General features: G+C 40.9%; 1 protein-coding gene across 2 annotated transcripts in view; it reads left to right on the top strand.

Moving 5' to 3' along the window:
* Positions 1-975: 975 nt before the first annotated feature.
* The window catches only part of PLPP1 (phospholipid phosphatase 1), an 86,827-nt gene continuing 68,909 nt past the window's right edge, over positions 976-18,893 (top strand). The window contains exon 1 of one of the 2 annotated variants that reach the window (XM_079995102.1): positions 976-1,259. In XM_079995102.1, the coding sequence (XP_079851228.1) occupies positions 1,202-1,259 (58 nt within the window). In that variant the 5' untranslated portion in view covers positions 976-1,201. The remainder of the gene's footprint in view (positions 1,260-18,893) is intronic. The other variant, XM_079995101.1, reaches the window with a different exon arrangement.

Raw genomic sequence — 18,893 nt, forward strand, 5'->3', positions numbered from 1 at the left:
CAGTGAGTGAATCACTGATGTCTTGGTTTTATAACTGATTTGCATACTACAATCTCTTGCATTCAAAACAGATAATTAAGATGACAAGGCATGGATTGCAAAACATTTTAATAAGGGTAATCAACTTATTTCCACATCCAACACACTTTTCCAATAAGGTTTTAGACAATAAAATCAGAGAGCCAACACTTCCTGGAATTTGAAAGTACATTTGAAATATAATTCCTCTTGTTATATAAAAAAATATTCAGAGTTGCATACTCATTTCGGACTCTTCTGCTGTCCCAATATGTCAGGGCTTTACAGTACAGTGATTCAGAGTCAACGTTTCTGACCAAGACTCATCGCAATCCATTGCAGCTGGGACTCCCCAGTACGTGTTGGGTTTTATTTAATGCAAGTGTAGCTATATAGACAGATGTAATGGAAAACACGTGTCCAATCTCCCCCTTGCATACTTTTATTAAACTTAAACTACCCCCCTGAATTTTATTAGTATTTTTTTAAAAAATACTTCTTTCATTTGTATTTTTAAGAACTGACAGACAGGGCGAGGCGGGGGGAGTGAGAGAACAAAAATCACATCTCCTCCTTTAAATGCCCGTGACCGCTTCCGGCAAACTGTGAGGAGAAAAAGTGCGCGCGCGCGCGCGCGCACCCACCAGGAGCGTAGGAGGCGGGAAATGAAGGGCGATTGCCAGCCTCCTGGTGGGCGGCGCGGCCTGGAGAAACGTACCTGAAACGTCGGAAAGAGAGCTCTGATTGGCCGCGTCGGAAATCAACGAAAAAGAAAAGCAAGAACGACTGGGCGGGGCAAAGATTGGTAGGATGATGGGCACGACGGGGGTGGGAGAGAATCGCTCGGCAGCGGCGTCGCGAGCCGGAGCCCGCCGGCGGTGTGGGCGGAGCCTGCGCGAACCCCGCCTCCCCTCCCTTGGTCGCTCCCCTCCCCTCCCTTAAAGCACCAGCCCGTCCTCCGCGAGGGCCGCATAATAGTGGCGGCGCCTCAGGAGGCGCTTTGTGGTGCCGTTGGGGCGAGAGAGGGAGCGTGCTCCGCGACACCCGCCACCCCCCTCCTCGCTTCCTCCCTCGTCGCCTCAGCTGGCCCTGTGGCTGGATGCGGCTGAGCTCCCAGCCTCCGCGCCCCTGCCGCTGTTCGTGAGCCCGGCGCGGTCCAGACGGAGTCCCGGGCGCCGCCGCGATGTTTGACAAGACGAGGCTCCCTTATGTGGCGCTGGATTTGGTGTGCCTGATACTGGGTACGTCTCGGCCGGCCGGCCGCCCTGAGGGGAAGGGGAGGAGGGAGGCGGCTGCGGGGAAAGGGAGGCTTGACGCCGGGGATGCTCCTTCGCTACGCGCTTCTTTTCCCTCTCCCGTCCCCCCCGCTTCACACAACACCCTTGTTTCGCGGGGCGGGCGCTGCTTTTTTGCGAGCTGCTTCGCGAACTACGCCTGAGAGCAGCATTCGCATATGTACATATATATATCCCGTACCTATATTGATATCCGGTGTGTGGAGTTTCACATGCGGTAGGAAAAAAACTCGCGTTTAATACGCGCTTGAAATATGGGTGCGTGTGTACATACATACATATGCGATACGTGTGTCCGGGTCTGCTTGGCTTCCATTGCATGTCAAGGGGCTAAACTTCGCTTTTCCCACCTCCCGCCGCCAAGGCTGTGAGGAAGGGTTGGAAAAAGAGGGTGGTGGGGCTGCAAACACCGTACTTGCTTCCCCCATGTGCTCTGCCATCTTCCCCGCTTGCCATCACATTTTATTGTCGCTGCTCTTTTCTCTGTGCTTCTTCCATCCCTAAACTCACCTAAATTCGCAGGTCAACCCCAACCCTCAATTGTCTCACCTGAGGAAACTTGGTCACTGCAGCTTCTTCTGTCCATAGCAGGATTGTGTAGAGTGGACTGATGTAAGAATTGCTTTGAATCACTGGTGTACACTGAAAATTAAGAAACCTGCCTCTGTACACTGATAGTAGGTAGCACAGCGCTGGTAGGGTTTGTTGTCATGAAGCTGAAGTTTACTGGAAAACTGATGATATCATTTCCCTCCTATCTGGACAGGCTTGTATTTTTTAAAAAAAGGAATAGCCGTGAACAGTTGTCCAGGTTGTTGTCAAAAAATGCAGATTTCCTTGATAACAGCGTCCAGCATTCTTTGTCTATAGCTGCTGTTTGTCATCCTTACAAGCTGTGAAGAAATAGGTCTTCCCATTTCGGTCACAAGATGTGAACACTCAGTTCTAGGCTTTATTTTCTGAATATTATTTTCCCTTTTTCTGATCAAATGAAGAAATGAATATCCATTAGAGAGCTAACTGGAAAAAAGTGAGTAGTGTGCAGGTTTTCTTTTCTCAAGAATGGTAAGATTTCTTATCATTTTGTATTAGGCAGTTTTATGTTGTGTGGCCTTAGACAGCCTTGTTATGATAAAGATTGTGACTTAAATGTAATTTTGGTACTAAATGATCAATTGCCTTTATAGCGAAATGTTTAGAGACTTTACCTTGGCGAGTGGTACTCTTAGTTTGCTAGACACTCATCATTTAATTACTAGGAATGATGACTGATATCTATAGTTGATGAATACTGGCAGTTTGACCAATTCTAAACATACACATTAAACTACAGTAGTTGAAAATTTGTCACAATGCAAGAAGAGAGAGTGAGGGAACATCTTGCTGTGTCTATTCTGGCATTTTAATTGAAAGAATGAGGTAATTTCTGTGCAATTGTCTTCTGTCAAAGTTAACATAAGATCTTGAGCTATGTCTTACGTTATCTATTTGAAATCCTTTCCAATTCTGACAGCAGGCAGCAAAGAGGCAACAGGCCAATTTCAGTGTGACCATTTTTCTGCATGGGAGAATATATGAGAAAAATCTGCACCTCTGAATACTGTAAACAAAAAACCTGCAAAGAGGAGTGAACAGGAAACTAGTATCCTGTTTGTGGCATGCTGTTATAAAATCCATGCAGGTTTATTTCTTTTGCTAATAAATTATATTGCTAGTGGTTATGCATTTGAAAGGCCTTGGTTTTTACCATGAACCCAGTAGCTGGTTTAAGGCTAGTTTGTACACCGCTTAGGGAGTGGTTTATAAATCTTCTAAATAAAAATTCAATCTCATATCTCCATCTTTTTTGTATTGACCTACCTTACAGAGTTACTGTAATACTTTCAAGTTCATGTATATGTGAAGCTTCTTGAATTAAGTGCTATACAAATGCTTTATAGTAATAATGATATACATTTCTCTCAATGGAGAAAAGTTTCTGGAACTGGTTTTATATCTGCCAGCTAATGCATCTGAATAAAAAAAGGATGCATGCAGCATTTTTATTTTTTTTTATTTTTTTTAGTACATGCTCCTTACTTGAATACAGTGTATAATTCATGGATGACCATTTAACTGAAAAAGGGAGAGTTCATGTGTGGTTTTCTTCAGGTTCAGTGGCGTTCAACATTTGGATGAAATAGTTGATACTTCCAGAAGCTCAATTCAGATATGTCAAGCCATGTTTAAGCAAGTTGAACAATTGTTGGCAGGGCATAAGCAATGGCTTCTGATGAGCTAGCAAACCAGAACTGGAAAACATGGAAAACATGAACCAGGGTTTGTGATAACGAAGATTGCATTTCCCCAAATATAGCCAAAGAGAAGCCCCAGCAGCAAAGAGTGGGCAGAATGTAATACAGTAGTTCTTTGCAAGCTGCAAACCTGAGATTCCAAGGGATTATATTGCAACAAAATTAATAATTTACCCATGTATTCTTGAGGTTACGGTGGGTGATTTGATAATTATATCTCAAGTGGTGATGTCAGTTGTATCTTGCATAATTCTGTTTCAAGCATCAAAGGTGGTTACAGTGCTGTAGATTATCTCTCATGTCTTATGAAGTGAAATGGTAGCTCCTATTGGGTGGCATCACTATACAGGTGACACCCAGCTGTATTTCTTCTTGTCATCGGAATCAGGTGAGGTCATGCAGGTGCTGGACTAGTAGTCTCTGATCACTGTAATAGGTTGGTTGAGGGTGTATAAATTAAAACGGAATCCTGATAATACAGATGCTTTAGTTTGGTGGTTCCAAACTAATTATGTGAATGACCTGTTCTTGACAGTGCTGCTCTCTGCTTGAAAAAACAAGTGTGTAGGTTGGGAGTGTGTGTGCTCGCGCACTGTTGGATTCTACCATGTGACACTACATTGCAGCAGCAGCATGGAATGCTTTCCCCCAGCTATGGCTGTTTCTGCATAGGGATACTCTGGCCACAGTAATCCATGCTGTTAATAATGTCTCATTTGGATTACTGTAATGCTGTCTACTTGGGGCTGTTCTTGAAGATGACCTGGAAACTCCAAGTAGTGCAAAATGAAGTGGCTTGGTTCTGAGTAGAGTTCCCACATCTGTTTTTAAAAGATTTGCACAGGCTGCCAATACATTCCCAGTCTCAATTTTAAGGTGTTACAGATGACTCATAAAGCCCTGAATGGTTTGGTATCTAAATACTTGAAAAAGAACTTCTCCCTATATAGTCCTAATTTACCAGGGTTGCTCTCCTTATCGTCCTGCTTGTGGGAGCTTTATAACTGGAGCTGACTTGAGGTGGTTCCCCTGCCTTGGAACTCTGCTTTATGAAATCTTGCTAGAACATTCACTGCTGTTATTTCAGTCTGAGCTTAAAACCTGATATATTTGGATTTCTGATCTTTAAAAATTGAATTTTTACCTTCTTTTGTGATTTTATTGATGCTGATAGGGTTATTTGGCTGAATTTGGTGTTACCCTGCCCTGAGATATTCAGATTAAGGGCAGGATATAAATAGCCTAGCTTTGGGTCTAATACCTGACCTGCTTCTTACATTACTTAATTTCAGAGACATGAAATAGCAGGATACCTATTTCTGTGTACTCGAGAATACTGAATGGTTTTTTGTTTTTGTTTTTACAAGAGTGGTTATGATGTTAATTCAAGAGAGTAGTAAGAGACAAAGAGCATAATAACATAAGACGTGTTCGTTGAATCAGACCAAACCTACCTCATCCTGCATCCTGGTCCTCATACTTGCCAGTCGCCCTGTGGCATGGCTTTCATGTAGTAGCTTGTAGGTTGATCTGATGTTTGCATGAAATTCTTGTTGCTTGTCTGCCAGGCTCTCTATATTTTGGCTGCTGCCAGCAGGAATCTGATAGGGTGAAACCAGTGGGAGATCTGTGGTTGGTTTCTGTTGGAGTGCTTTGCACAGCAGTCCAAAAGGAAAGATTTTTAAAGACAGGATTGGTTAAATCACTTAGGGATTTTTGCGCTCTACAGGTTTGGAGTTCACTTTTGTGTTAGCCTCAGTCTTTAAACATTGTGGATATTTTGTATTGCAATTTCAGATTCTAAGTGTATTCTTACCTTTGGTTAGTAGAAGTAATGTAGAGCAGGCTCCACCAGGAATTACTCCAATTAAAGACTGATTATGGTAGGATTGCTTTTATTTTGTGTAGTTCTCAGTTAAAGGAGACCTTTGGCCAAAAAATATTCTGCTGGGTTGTGCTTCATGTTCATATTCTGTCATCCAACACCCAATCGCAATGTATTTTCCTTTCTGGAAATTTTCCCCCAAATATGCCCTAGTTGTTTGAGCTTATTCCCTGGGTCAGGGACTGGCAGATTTCAGGTTTGCAGGATGTGCTGTCTGTGGTTTTTCTTGTCTGTGTGTCTGTTTTTACCAGAACTTTCAAGATCCACCAACCACAGCCAAGCGCTAGGTAATGGGTTGTGTTGTGTTGTGTTGTGTTGTGTTGTGTTGTGTGTGTGGACATATATTTATGGGGGAAAGCCTTTTAGTTGTTGTGGGTGGTTTTTTTTAAAAAAAATAAATAAATACTGGGACTCAGAAACCCTTAGATCTACCAGTGCATGCTGAACTGCCTTTTGATTACCCCTGGTCTGAGTAATAAAAAATCGATGCTGCTTATTCTGTGTTTTTAAATAGTATGTTCTTAATTGGAACATGTGGAAGTGGCTAATAACATTTGTGTGGATATCACCCATTAGGGCCATGTGTTAGGAAAACTGTTTGATCAGCTTCAGTATCTCTACCTTGAAGTCTGGCCCTTTGGATTATTCAAAGTGCATGCAAAGTGTGTTATCTGCTGCCTTGTGGGACATCTTTGGGAGAAGAAAAGGCTAAGAGTAAACTACACAAATCCGGAGTGGAGTTTTTAAGGCGGATGGATGTCTTATACGCCTCCTTCCGACAAGTCCTGTAGCCAAGCTGGTGCCAAATGTATTGTTTTGCTTTGTTTTGGACCACATCAACAAGGCTGAGAGAGGGGTGCATCTTGGTGTCTGGGTAACCTAGGGCTTCCGTACACACAGCCCAGGCCTCTGCTTCACAGAGGCGATGCACTCCATTGTCTCTCAAGACAGACAGGTGCCAACAACAGTGTGAAGTGTCTTGAACATTCAAAATGCTAAGAATTATAAGCTCTTAATTTATTGCTGAAAGACCATATTTATTTGTAGCTGAAGTCCCATGTTACATATGTTGTTCAGTACGGAAGTTATGAATCTAGGATTTTGAAGTAGAATAATCCTATGTGCCATTTTCTAGAAAACACAAAGACTCACACTATATTTAGCAATTGGGGCTATAGTTCTACCCTATAGAAACACTTGGCTCTAGGTGCAATGAGGAAATACATTTTTCCTATTTCCTGTCAATGACTCTAAATTACTGCTTTCCTAATGCAGCTGATGAAACAATTCTGGTGTTTAATTTACATTTGGCTTTAATTATGATGTTTGCTTCCAAAGCTGTGAGTAATTTAAGTTCCACTGCACTTCAGGTTTGCTTGCCTACTTTCTGTAAAAATGCTGCTGCAGGGTGACTAAGGCTGCGGTCCTATACCCATTCACCTGGAAGTAAGCCATACTGAGATCAATGGGACTTCTGAGTAGACATGTCTAGTGTTGTATTGTGGAATACTGCTGATGGGGCCCAAAAAACAGGTTGCAATCAAATGTGTGTTACGGCTGCCTGATTACCCTTTCAGGGGGTACAGTAAAGGAGAAGCAGTGTGGAGGTGCATTTAATCCTTTTCCAGCTAGTTGTTTCCCTCATTCCTTATTCTGCCCCCCCCCCGTAACTTCTCCTATAGTGTGTTAAATGTGTATGCCCCTTCCCATTTAAAACTGTGGCAAGAAAACAGGAGGTAGCAAAATTTAGGTGCCCCCACTTTCTGCTGCATTTCCACTCCCTAGCACTGCAACAAAAAGTGATTTCCTTCCTTCATGTAAACAAGAGCAATGTGTAGTTTGTCTCTGACATAAACATTACTTTTAGTTAGTTTGATCCTCCAGTCATTTGACTTCTTATCTTTGTAGTTAGAAGGTCACAGCTTCAATACAGATCTGAGATTGCTCCAGTTCTCTGTGCACCTGCCAATGTAGCAGTCCGAAAGCATACCAGTGCATTTAGATAAATAGGTACTGTTGCGGTGGGAAGGTAAATGGTGTTTCTGTGCACTCTGGCACTCATCACGGTGTCCCACTGTGCCAGAAGTGGTTTAGTCATGATGGCCACATGACCCGGAAAGCTGTCTGCAGATAAATGTCCACTCCTTTGACCTGAAACGAGATGAGTGCCACACCCCATAGCTGCTTTTGACTGGACTTAACTGTCCAGGGGTCCTTTACCTTTTTACCATGACCAGTTCTCTGTGGGCCTGTAGACCAGTCTGCATTGCTTGAGTATTACCACTCTCCTTGTTCACTGTGAGTTCCAAGATTCTCTGTAATACCACTTATCATACCATCACAGGGATAATAGACTTCTGAGGCAGAAAATGTTGCTTTCTTTTCTCTCTGAGCCTTTATAGGTACACCAGATGACAGAACTCTAGATGTCTAGTGGTAGAACTCTAGATTTCTAGGTGTAGAAGCTAATGGCAGTGCCAGCAGTTCCTAAGGCTTCTAAGTTCTCTCTTTTGGATCAGAAAGCAGAGCATAAATGGGCCGTATAAAAGGTTGCCATTTATCTTCTGACAGGGTTTCTTCTAACAGATGCATAACACACAGAAATGTTACATTTAAATGCTGGGGGAAACGACAGCACTTAAGACATAAGGAAGGTGCATGCCTAATAAAGGCGGCAAACTAATTGTGCTGTTGCCCATGTGCCTTGTCATTCTTCTGCTGTCTAATGCTTTAGGCAGCCATTGTTTGTAGGATGCATTCTTGATACAGAAGATATCATAAACATGCTTTCAATGGACTGAAATCAATGGGAAAGCTTCTTGGTAAATGTGTTGATGATTGCTGTACAGTTTTTTAATATGGGGCTGATCTTAAATTGGAAAGGCTTACTTTCAAAATATTGTTGTAAATATTCCCTAAGTTCCCCAAGGTATTAAAAGATCACATTTTATTGTGGAACAAAGCAGAAAGGCTTAAATTGCAAACATCTCCCCTCCCCCCCCCCTTGGTCTGGCATAGTTTCTCAGTGGTTGGTCATGCCTGTGATACTCTTGCTGCCAAGAACAGCACTGGGGAGTGCTATCATTGTGTAACATAATGTCAGTCTACCATACCCAGGCCCAGAGGCAGTTAACCTTCATCATCATTCTCTACTTGCTGCAGAGGAAGTGAAAAAAAACACCAAACTATGGTTTTACTAAGCCAGAGTTTGTTTTAGGCATCACACTAGTTGTTTTCTTTTGAAAGCAGGGCAGTAAGACAGTTTAGCCTGAAGTCATTAAAGCCTAACTTACAATCACCTATTAATTATAACAGTTTTCTATCTAATAGGAAGTCGTACATTTTGACCAAGCTATACTTGAGGGGTTTGTAGCTTTTATTCCCATCTGTTACTCATGCATTAAATTGTTAAGGACTTAACAACTGGGGCTTCTGTTCTGGCTTTTTGTGTAGATAGTCAGATTGCTGTGCTAGACAGTCCAGTTGTTCTATAGACAAATCTGCCCCTTTTATGGAGAAACAGCCCATAAATATGGCTTGGAGAAGAGCTCTGGAGGTAAGGGCAGCCGAAACATGTTCTCAGAGTTGATGAGAAGCACTTTTACAATTGGTTGACTAAGGAACATATTTTCAATTGGGAAGTATAGAAATTGCTTTGCTTCTTGCATAGTTTTAAATACCCAAATCTGTTATCATGCAGTCTGGCATTTTTCTCTTGACAGCAATTACTTCAACCATATGAAACTTTCTTTGTATTTGCGCGTTTGTTAAAAAGTGTAAAACAATAAATAAATAGCAACAAAAACAATGATATTTCCCCCTTCCCCCAGTTTTTCCCATATGGAACAAATCTGGATGACTCTTGAAGCCAGAACATATTGGTGGAATAAACTTTGAATATTTAGTGAACATTTAAAACCCAGTAACTAATGTTGTATGTTTACAAGTAAAACCAAATGGGCGTTTTAAACCAATTTAAACAATGACCATCAAGTGATGTGACAAACTGATGAATTGTGTGAAAGAACACTTTATGTTGGTTGATTTAGTTTAGTGCAATCAAACTGGCATTTGACAGTTAAGTGGTATGTTTGGGTCTGTGAATTTGGAGACGGTAAATAAGAAACACTGTATGGAACAATTTTGTCTGCTTTGCATAGTCTTCTTAGTATATGCTCTTAAAATATGAATAAAATCAGAAGTAGCTTGTGCCTATTCCAAATTTCAGTGGTTTAGGGAGAACTGTGATTTAAATAGTTTTCTGATAAGCCTAATGCCATGCTTTGTATTCACATGTTTTTAATAAGACCTCACAAACTGGTTGCTTCTGTTATGTTTTCTTGTAATGCTGATAGTCCATCCTTGGACCATCTGGGAATCTCCTGACTTTACCTTGGAGGCAACAGCTTTTGTCATCTTTGTATTTAGTGGGTGCATCTCTTCTTGGGAATGATTGAATGAGGTGGTATCACTGAAAAAAATAAAACTCCAAAATGCCCCTTGACTCTTTAATTGACCTTATAAGTGATAGGATTTTCTGCATGAGCAGGCCTGTAGTAGTTTAGCTACATGTGTTGCCAAATGGCTGCAGTTAACTCTCATAAAATAAAGTTGTGCTGTCATGAGCAGAGTCCTTATGATTCTGTAATACTAGTATTTGCTGCTACATTAGATCAGTTAGATACACTGACAGCAAAGACTGATAGTAATCCCTCATCTATGCATCAAGCCCAGTTCCAAGGGTTATGCATATACATGAAAAGCATATATAATCAAACCTTTGGAGCCACTCTGCAGTTAGCAGGTGTGTGGGGTGGGGGAGAGAAAGAGCATCCCCAGCATGCCCAGATCCAGTGCACTGAGTGGGCCTGTGAATAGGCTTTTTGAAAAGTAAGAGAAAACCTGGACGAAGTCTCCATCTTCCACACTTGCTGCAAAAATTAAAGAGTACTTTAACTGGCATAGTCAAATGTTTTTTAGGGAATTTTCCATACTCCATGAAATGATGGTTTGGATTGTTGCATAGGAACTTATTGCTTAGCGTATATTCACACTTACAGCATAATTTCAAAAGTGAAGCTTCTCAAGGAGAATTGCCATGTCCTTTAAAATACAGAAAGATTTTTATTCTACAGGAGATGGCTCTCCCTTCAAGAGTTCCTTGCATTTGCTTTGGCCAGAGTTGTGGCCTTTTTGAAAAAGAAAATTTTATAATGGTTATTCTCACATTTTGCTGGAAAGGATGAAGGGTTAGTTTTCCACCCAAGAAAAATCCCAAACTGCCCTTCACATTGGTTAAAACACGCACACACACACACACGCACGCACACACACACACACACACACACACATTTTAGGATGCCCATTACTGGAGCTCTTTGCTACCTTAGAAATATGAGCACCTATATATATTCTATTAAAATATTTTACTACTTAAAACATACATTGCAATTTGGTTTATGTCCCACAATATAAAAATGACATGGTTTTAAAGTAAGTTCTGGAAATGTTTCCAGTCTTGCATGCTATGGAAACTCCAGTGTGCCAAGGGAAGGGATGGTTCCCATTATATCCAGAAGGGCATTATGTTTAGTACTTTTGTTTCACGGTGCGCTTCATGTAGTATGAGGTGATAGTCTAGTCTAGTTCAGTATTGTGCCAACTCTGGCTTATGCTATACAATAATGTGGTTATGAAATGGCTATTAGTTTGTCTGTCCCCAGTTACCCACTCCCATAGGCCTATTGAAAGGATAAGCCTTAACTGGAAGAAGTATTTGAATGTTCTTCCTGTTACTCAGATGCTGTGTACAAAGTTCATGGTCATTCACTCCCTTTTACTTCTGCTTACGCAAAAGTGACAGTAGTGTAATACTTTCCATTAGGTACCATCAAAATTTACAAAGTAGTGCACAAGCTTTCAAGTCCAGCTTTTCAGTAGTTGCTCAGTATTTTGTGATTTTTTGTGATGCTTTAAACACTCCTCTTTGCTTTGGATTTTCTCTGATGGACTGGCATAGCTACCAGTTTCTTTTTCTTTTTCATTTAGTGTGTGCACACCAGTTTAGGGTGGAGACAGGTTTTAAATAATTGGCTGATTTTACAGGCTTAATATGGAATAGAAAAATACTAGATTATAAAAATAAGTCTTTCTCATGTGAGAAAGTATGCCTCATACTTGCTTGTCAACATAAAAATATTTCCCCACTCCACAGTAGCTGGAATTCTGTAACTGATTTTTGCATTGGTTTTTCTGCCATGGGATGTTCTGCCATAAAATGTTCTATATAATCTAGAGGCAGCCTTCTCTGAAGCCGCCTTATGAAGCTTTGTTTTCCCATCTTGCCCTTTTATTTATTTTCTTTCCGCAGTTGATAAGACTTTAAATAGCCATGGTGAAAGTACACAAGATCAAAGTAATTTTAAGCAAACAGACCTGTGATCCACGTTGCAATAGGGGAGGAAGTTGGCTTACCCTCTGAACTATTGCATTGAGAGAGGGTTGACATGTAAGTCCTAGGTTCAGCACCTATCATCTTGAAGAAAAAGGTATCTGGTTGAAGAGTAAGGAAGAGTTGCTTTCTGTGAACTTTGAGACCTGCTGCAAAGCTTGGTAGATAATACTGGACTGAATAGACTTCTGTTCCAGGTGTGGGGAACCTTTGGCATTGCACTGTTGCTGTATTACAACTCCTGTCAGTCCCAGCAAACATAGCCAGTGGCCAAGGGTGTTGGGAGTTGTAGGTCAGCAACATGTGGAAGACCAGAAGTCCCCCATACTTGTTTTATTCCCACAGTACTTAGGTAGTAACTTATTTCTTTGCACTGGGGCCCAGTCCAAGGGTTGTATCCAATGCTGTCAGTCCGCTGACTCAAAGGCCCTTGTGCTAGTGATGGATTCCTGTGTTGCACAGCATTGAGAAATAAACCAACACAATAGGTCTGCTGGTGAAACCAATGATTTGATTAATTTATGTTCCATATACTGTAGTACTTAATAAAAGCAATCTAAGTGGCTTGCAAAGAAACTTACAGAGATACCCAATAAATATTTAATCGAAGAACCATGTAATTCAACCAAATTAGAATGTGAAATAATTAAAATTGCACTAGTGGAAAGGGCTCATCAACCTTGGGAAGGTAGCTTATCTAGTAGAAGGAAACCTCTGCTGGTGGAAGAAGTGCTAAGGAGTAAACCCTAGACAAATCTGGAGTGGAGTCCCTAAGATGGTTAGATGGTGCCTTGTATGCCTCCTTCTGGCAACTTTGGCAAATTTCTTGCTCTGCTTTTCTTTGGACCACATCAGTGAGGCCAAGAGCGGGTTCTTGTCGTCTGGGTAGCCCAGGACCTCTATACACACCCAAGCTTGTGCCCCGGGGATGTCACTTCAGTGCAGCTAACACAGTGGTTTGACTTCACCCCTGGAGATGTACTCCATTGTCTCTCAAGACAGACAGATGCCAACTACTACTACTACTACTAGTGGAAATATTGTGAAACTACTTTTTATTTTACTGCCCTGTATGAATTATACATGCAAATGCAAGATTTTGGGAGAGGTCCTGTTGTGCAGTTGGGAAACAATGCTAAGATTGTATATTTATTATTATTTCACAGTGTTTATGTACCATGTGATAAACTGAACTATAATTCAGGATTGCTATTTTAACCTACAGATAAAACAATTAAACACTTAGGAATTAAAATTTTGTGAAGGATAGCTTTAATTGATGGTACTGAGAACACACATGATTATTATTTATTATTATTATTATTTTGTTTCTGGTCTGTTATATCTGAGAATGAAAGAAAATATGAAAGATGGCTTTATTATCATTACTATGTGGGACTTCCGGGTTGGCGCCTCCGGCAATGGCGGAGTTCCTCCGATCGGGAGGAATTTGCTCCGTGGAAATCAGGGTCTGACCGCCACGGCGAAAGCGGAGACCCACTAAAATCACAGGCGGGAGAAGCTTGTGAACGTGGGATTCGGCTGGCATCCTTTGCGCCTCCCCTGCTCGCGGGGAAACCCAGTTTTGGGGATCCAGAGCGACGTGGGGTGAGTGGCGCGGTGCTTCAAATTGATTGCTTTTTTCACGGAGTGAAGCCGCATTGCTGTTGCCGGAGAGCGCTGACTTTTTCCTGTGGACAATTTGACTTCAAACAATTATCCGTGAGTAGAACGGAAAATTGGATTTACAAACGTCTTAATTTGGTACCGAAACGGGAAGGTTTCAAACAGGAAGTCCGCCTTCCCCTTTTGTAAATAGATTGAAGCAAAGAAGCTGCAAGCTAAGGTCTTGGAAAGCCTTATGTAAAGGATTAAACTTCCATCGATTGAAATCATTAAACCCCCCTTGGAAGCAGGAGAAGAGGGGGGAAATTTTGGATTGTGTAGCCTGCAGGAGAGAGTGATAAAAATTAAATTACCACTGCTCTGAACCTGGAAACGGGCTGCCAGTAGATTGACGTTTTGGGAGAGTTCATTGACAGTGAAGAGAACGTAAGTTGACAGTTAGTTAAATAAGAGAAATATATAGTTTCCATTGTCCTCTTCTGCGTTTAAAAAGGAGGAAAAGTAACTGAAAATTGAAACTAACTTTACTTTTTGAACTGTGCTTGAAAGGATTAATACAAGTGGAGACTGTTTCCCTCTAGTGGGAGCTTTTGAAACTGTTACAAGAGTGGAGCTGGGGAATCTCCAGCTGCATGATAAGAACTGTGAGAATCAGGGATTGACCTTGGACCATTTAAGAATGTCGACAGGAGAAGCCTTAGTGACGGCATTATGTAAGATAAGCTACTCGTTGGAACAACTTCACAAGAAGACGGATGTTTTGACTACTAAAATTGATAACTTGGGACAAAAAGTGAGCACCAATACAGAAATTATTCAGGATTTGATACAGGAATTTACTTTAGCAGGACAAATTGTGGAAAAGGAGAAGGAGAAAGTTGTTGTTGTCTAACCTAAAGTAATACAAGTGGGAGCCTCAGCCTTACAGAGGCAAATTGAGGACTATAAGTTGAGGCCTTTTATGATTGAAACTAGAAAAAGTCAGATTTTGAGGATCGGAGCCCGGCCTGGACTGGAAAAGGAAAGTTGGAAAGATCCCTCCATGCAGGGATTAACTGACTTTTGGGACATGGACTTGGGTCAGGAGGAGATTGGAGTTCTGGGGGCCTTTGGATTTGGAGGAATCTTGAAACATGCCCTGAAATACTTTATGGATCTTAGCTTTAACTATGGAAATTTGGCTGACCTGTAGAGAAGGAATAAAAGCATCGTTAGGTCGGAGTTTCCCCGAGATCTGCTCTTTAGCATCAAAGAATATGAAGAAGACCTGCAGAAGGGACGTGGAAAAGAGTTAAGAGCCTCGGACATAAGATCTCCAGGTTGATGGACTGTATGGAGTTGACGGAAGTGACTGGCAGAGTCCGAGACTGGGGAGAGGAGATGGTGGAAGAAGATTGGAAAATTTAAAGTTTATATATAGAAATATTGTAAAATTAATGAGTGATAGAAAAATGTTGGAATGAAATTTTATGGCCTTAGTGGAAATGTTTTCAGGAGTTAAGCTTAAATAAGTATACTAGTTTTAATGGAAAATAAGATTAAAAATATGTTAAGACATTTATATGACAAAAAATAGAGAAAGAGGGAAAGGAATTGCTGAGACAACTAATAGAAGTGGAATACAAAAAGGGAGGTGAGAGGAGGTCGATGAAACAAGGGAATGAAAGATAGAATATGGAAAAGGTATGATGTATGCTTTTAAATTGTTTTTGTATTGTTTTGATTAGTTTATTGTGTTTCGTTTAATGTGTTAAGGTTGTGTTTTGTATAGTTTATATATTGTATTGTATTGTTTTTTTCTTTTTTTGTTCTTTTTTTCTTTTGTCTTCTTTTTCTTTTTTGTAAGTATTAAAAGTAATAAATATTTTTTTTAAAAAAATATTATCATTACTATGTGCATGCTTCAGTATGTTAAAAAAACCCTTTATTAAGAAAGCTGCAATATACAATTTATTTAAATCCAACAATTAATTAGCTGTGATACCTTTTTTTAAAAAAACATCTGTTCACAACCTTCTTATGTTTGGTTTTTGATTGCCTCTGCTGTGCTGCTGCTGTAATCTAACTTCTTGCTTCCTTTAGTGATTTGAGCTACAGAATACTGTTTACCAGGAAAATATTTCTGAAACCAAAGCTCTCTTTGTATCTATTCAAAACAAAAGAAAATGCTTGAATCTGTGAGCAAAGTTGGAGGGGGCTCTATTGCTAGAGCCTGATGCTGTTCCTGCCAGATAGCATTTATGGCTTCTGTCTGTGTTCTGCAGTAGCTCTTTTCTATGGCAAAGGATACCAAGCTTCCTGCTAGAAAGCCACATAGCTGCATGCAAATTCTCTTAAATTCAGGAATACTCCCTGTGCACCCTTTGTACTTTCCTCTGTGGTTAAAAGCGGAAATATGAGCTGATTTCACCATTGAAATGCCAACTGTTAATCAGTATCATGACAGAAAAAATATAGCATATATCAATGTGGTGGTTTCAGCTATGAAGTTGGCTTTTGTATTTGCTGCATATGCAAGAGATCGTTGAGGGACATCATGTTATGTTAACAGAACATCTTGTTATGCTAATCGGGCATGGTTGGGCTATTTTTGCTGTGTGTGGTGCTTTTCCAGGGCTTATAAAAACTTCAATCTTAGCTGGAATATTTTCCTAATGTAAACCGATTAATTAAAAAGCCAGGCATATTTTTGCCAAGGGAAGCACATTTTTCACCTTTGGATATTAACATGTTGGCACTCCTTTTCCTGTGGACTTTAACTTTCAGAACTGAGGATTTCCTTTTGGTTCCCCCGCCCTGCTTGTGTTTCCTTCCCTAAAGGCTTCTAAGCCAGGACAATTGTGTCCAATTCTCCGAACTGAAATGCTTGGCTTTTTGGCTAGCGGATGCTGTGGTTAGATAAACTGGTGTTAATTGTACCTAGCCAGGGTATAGTCCCTTTAACCCAGAGCCTTCCAAACTGTGTGTTGCAATACAGTGTGTAGGTGTGTCACATGAACACTTCCTGCACGCCTCCCAGGGCTAGAAAGGGGTTAGTTTAACCTCTGGTTTGCTAGTAAAACTGAATTACGGTACTTGTTTCACAAAATGATGCATGTCTAAAAACTGTACCACCAACATGAAAAGTTTGGAAAGCTCTGCTTTAACCCAATCATCTTTGACTGACAGCAGTTGTTTAGGGTTTACTTATCCTATGAGTTGGGGATGACAAGGTGAAGACCTTCCTGAATCCAGAAAGTATGCCATATAATAGGAATCTTGTCTTAGTTTAGACAAGATGAATCATGAGCCTGATGAAAATAAGTAGCAGCTTCCTTGTCCTGTTATTTGGCAGGTTTAATCAGACCACAAGGATTAGATCTGTACCTCAAGGCTTGTGACTTCTAGTCTCAGAACTGATGCTTGTAATTTGGTTGTGAGCATTATTGACGTCTCCCCTATAGGTTGTGTCTCCATTCCTGAGAAATCAACACAATTGCCTCCTTCTCCATCACTGTTGAGATTGTTCATGAGCATTAGTGGCTGTGTCATAGAATGGTAGCTGTGAATCGCAGACAAGAGCTACAGTTGTCCTTACTGAATGTCTACACAATATTTGGTGTATTTTAAAATATTGTATTTATGCCCCCTCTCCTCATAAAGGCTGCTTGAAGCAAATGCAGGGTTGTTGATGTTTTTTAAATTCTGGTTTCCATGATTAGTACGGTACTTCCTGCTGTATCACATAAGTAAGGGGCGTGAAACCTTTTTCAGTCTGAGGACTACATTCCCTTACTGGCAACCTTCCAGAGGCCACATGCATAGTGGGTAGACAAGTGGATGTAAATTTTACCTTCATACAATAGGCTGATTTCTACGCACTGTCTCACACCCCTCTCTATCTTATATCCAGGCAAAGAAGATTTAATACCACTTCAAGGACAAATTCCAGCCAGACAAAAACACTCAGAGGCCTAGCTCCACAACCTCCTTTAAGGAGTGTGGCCTGCGGAGAGTCCAAAGGGCCAGACAGAAAGGCCTGGAGGGCCACATTAGGTTCCCCTTTCTTGACTTAAGTGATATTGTATCTTTCCTTTTTTAAAAATGGTAAACGAGGTCAAGATTCATTCTCTCCCTGATCAATGTTCTCTTGTTTCCACTACCTCATATGGTCTTTATTTTTTAATAGCTCCACAGCCACTCCCAGTTCATATTTCTGAAATGTTATGAATGCTAATATAGGACACACTAGAACTTGCAGTGACTTGTTTGTAATTGCTGCTGCTTCTAGTTGCATATTGTTGAAAGTGAGCAATGTTCAATTTATAGGACCTGTCTCACCAAGCTCCTTTAGCAGTTCTATTTTCCTAATGTAAGATAGGCTTTTTATTTGGTAATTTAGGAGGGGCAAATAAGGCGCACCTTCTAGTAATTCATTGGCTTGCATCCAGAGATGTTTTCTGATAGTCGAAAGGCACTTCCATGTGCACAAAACAGCCCTGCTGAATTCTCCTGATTCCCCATCCCATTGCGGCTCTTCATGTCCCATCAACACCTGTTCCAGATGGTCCCTCAGGCTTCTGAAGTGGCTTTTTGGGGAGGCCCACAGTGTGTAGTGGAAGAGGTCAGCAAGGTCCTCTTGTGCAAATGGAGTTTCACTCATCCAGCTCTGGCTCCAACACTTTATATGAAGTCTATTTTACAGTTTCCCCCCTCTGATTTAGTCTGTTTTGTCTTGCTCAAGATCACAGAGTATGTGGGCAAGCTGGGGTTTCAAACTTGAAATTGCACCTGCTGCTTGAATGGAGCTCTGTTCACATAGGATTTCCCTTTCCTTTTCACCTCACTGTACCCCCCCCCTCCAAATCTGCTCTGAAGAATCCCTCAGCCCTCTGGAATAGTTGTTGAGGGTGGGTGCAGGGCTTTAGGGGAGAGGAGGAAGTTCCATTGTCCAAGTGGAAGTCTGTTACATGAGTGGAATGGTAGTGTTGGATACCACTTTACATCTTGCACAGATCAACCATTCAGTCTGTTGGACTAGCTCTTATGGTACTCCAACAATCTATAACTTAAAGTTAATTAATTTTGTCCGTAATCTTTTAAACTTCTTAAAAAATCTAATACAATTTTTAAAATCATGGATTTTTAGAGAAAACCTAAGAAGAAAAAATTAAGCATAGGGATATGGAGTAAAGAGCTGTTGAGTTGCCTTACTTAAGGTCATACATGCCACTTTAGAGCACTTCTGCAGGTATGTATTTATGTCTTGCCCTTCTGTTAAAATGTAATCAAAGGAGCTTACAGTAAAGGTAAAAGAAAAAAGTAGCAGCAGTTTTAAAACAACA

The sequence above is a fragment of the Podarcis cretensis genome (genome assembly GCF_951804945.1).
Source record: "Podarcis cretensis genome assembly, chromosome: 11".
Taxonomy (NCBI): Eukaryota; Metazoa; Chordata; class Lepidosauria; order Squamata; family Lacertidae; genus Podarcis; species Podarcis cretensis.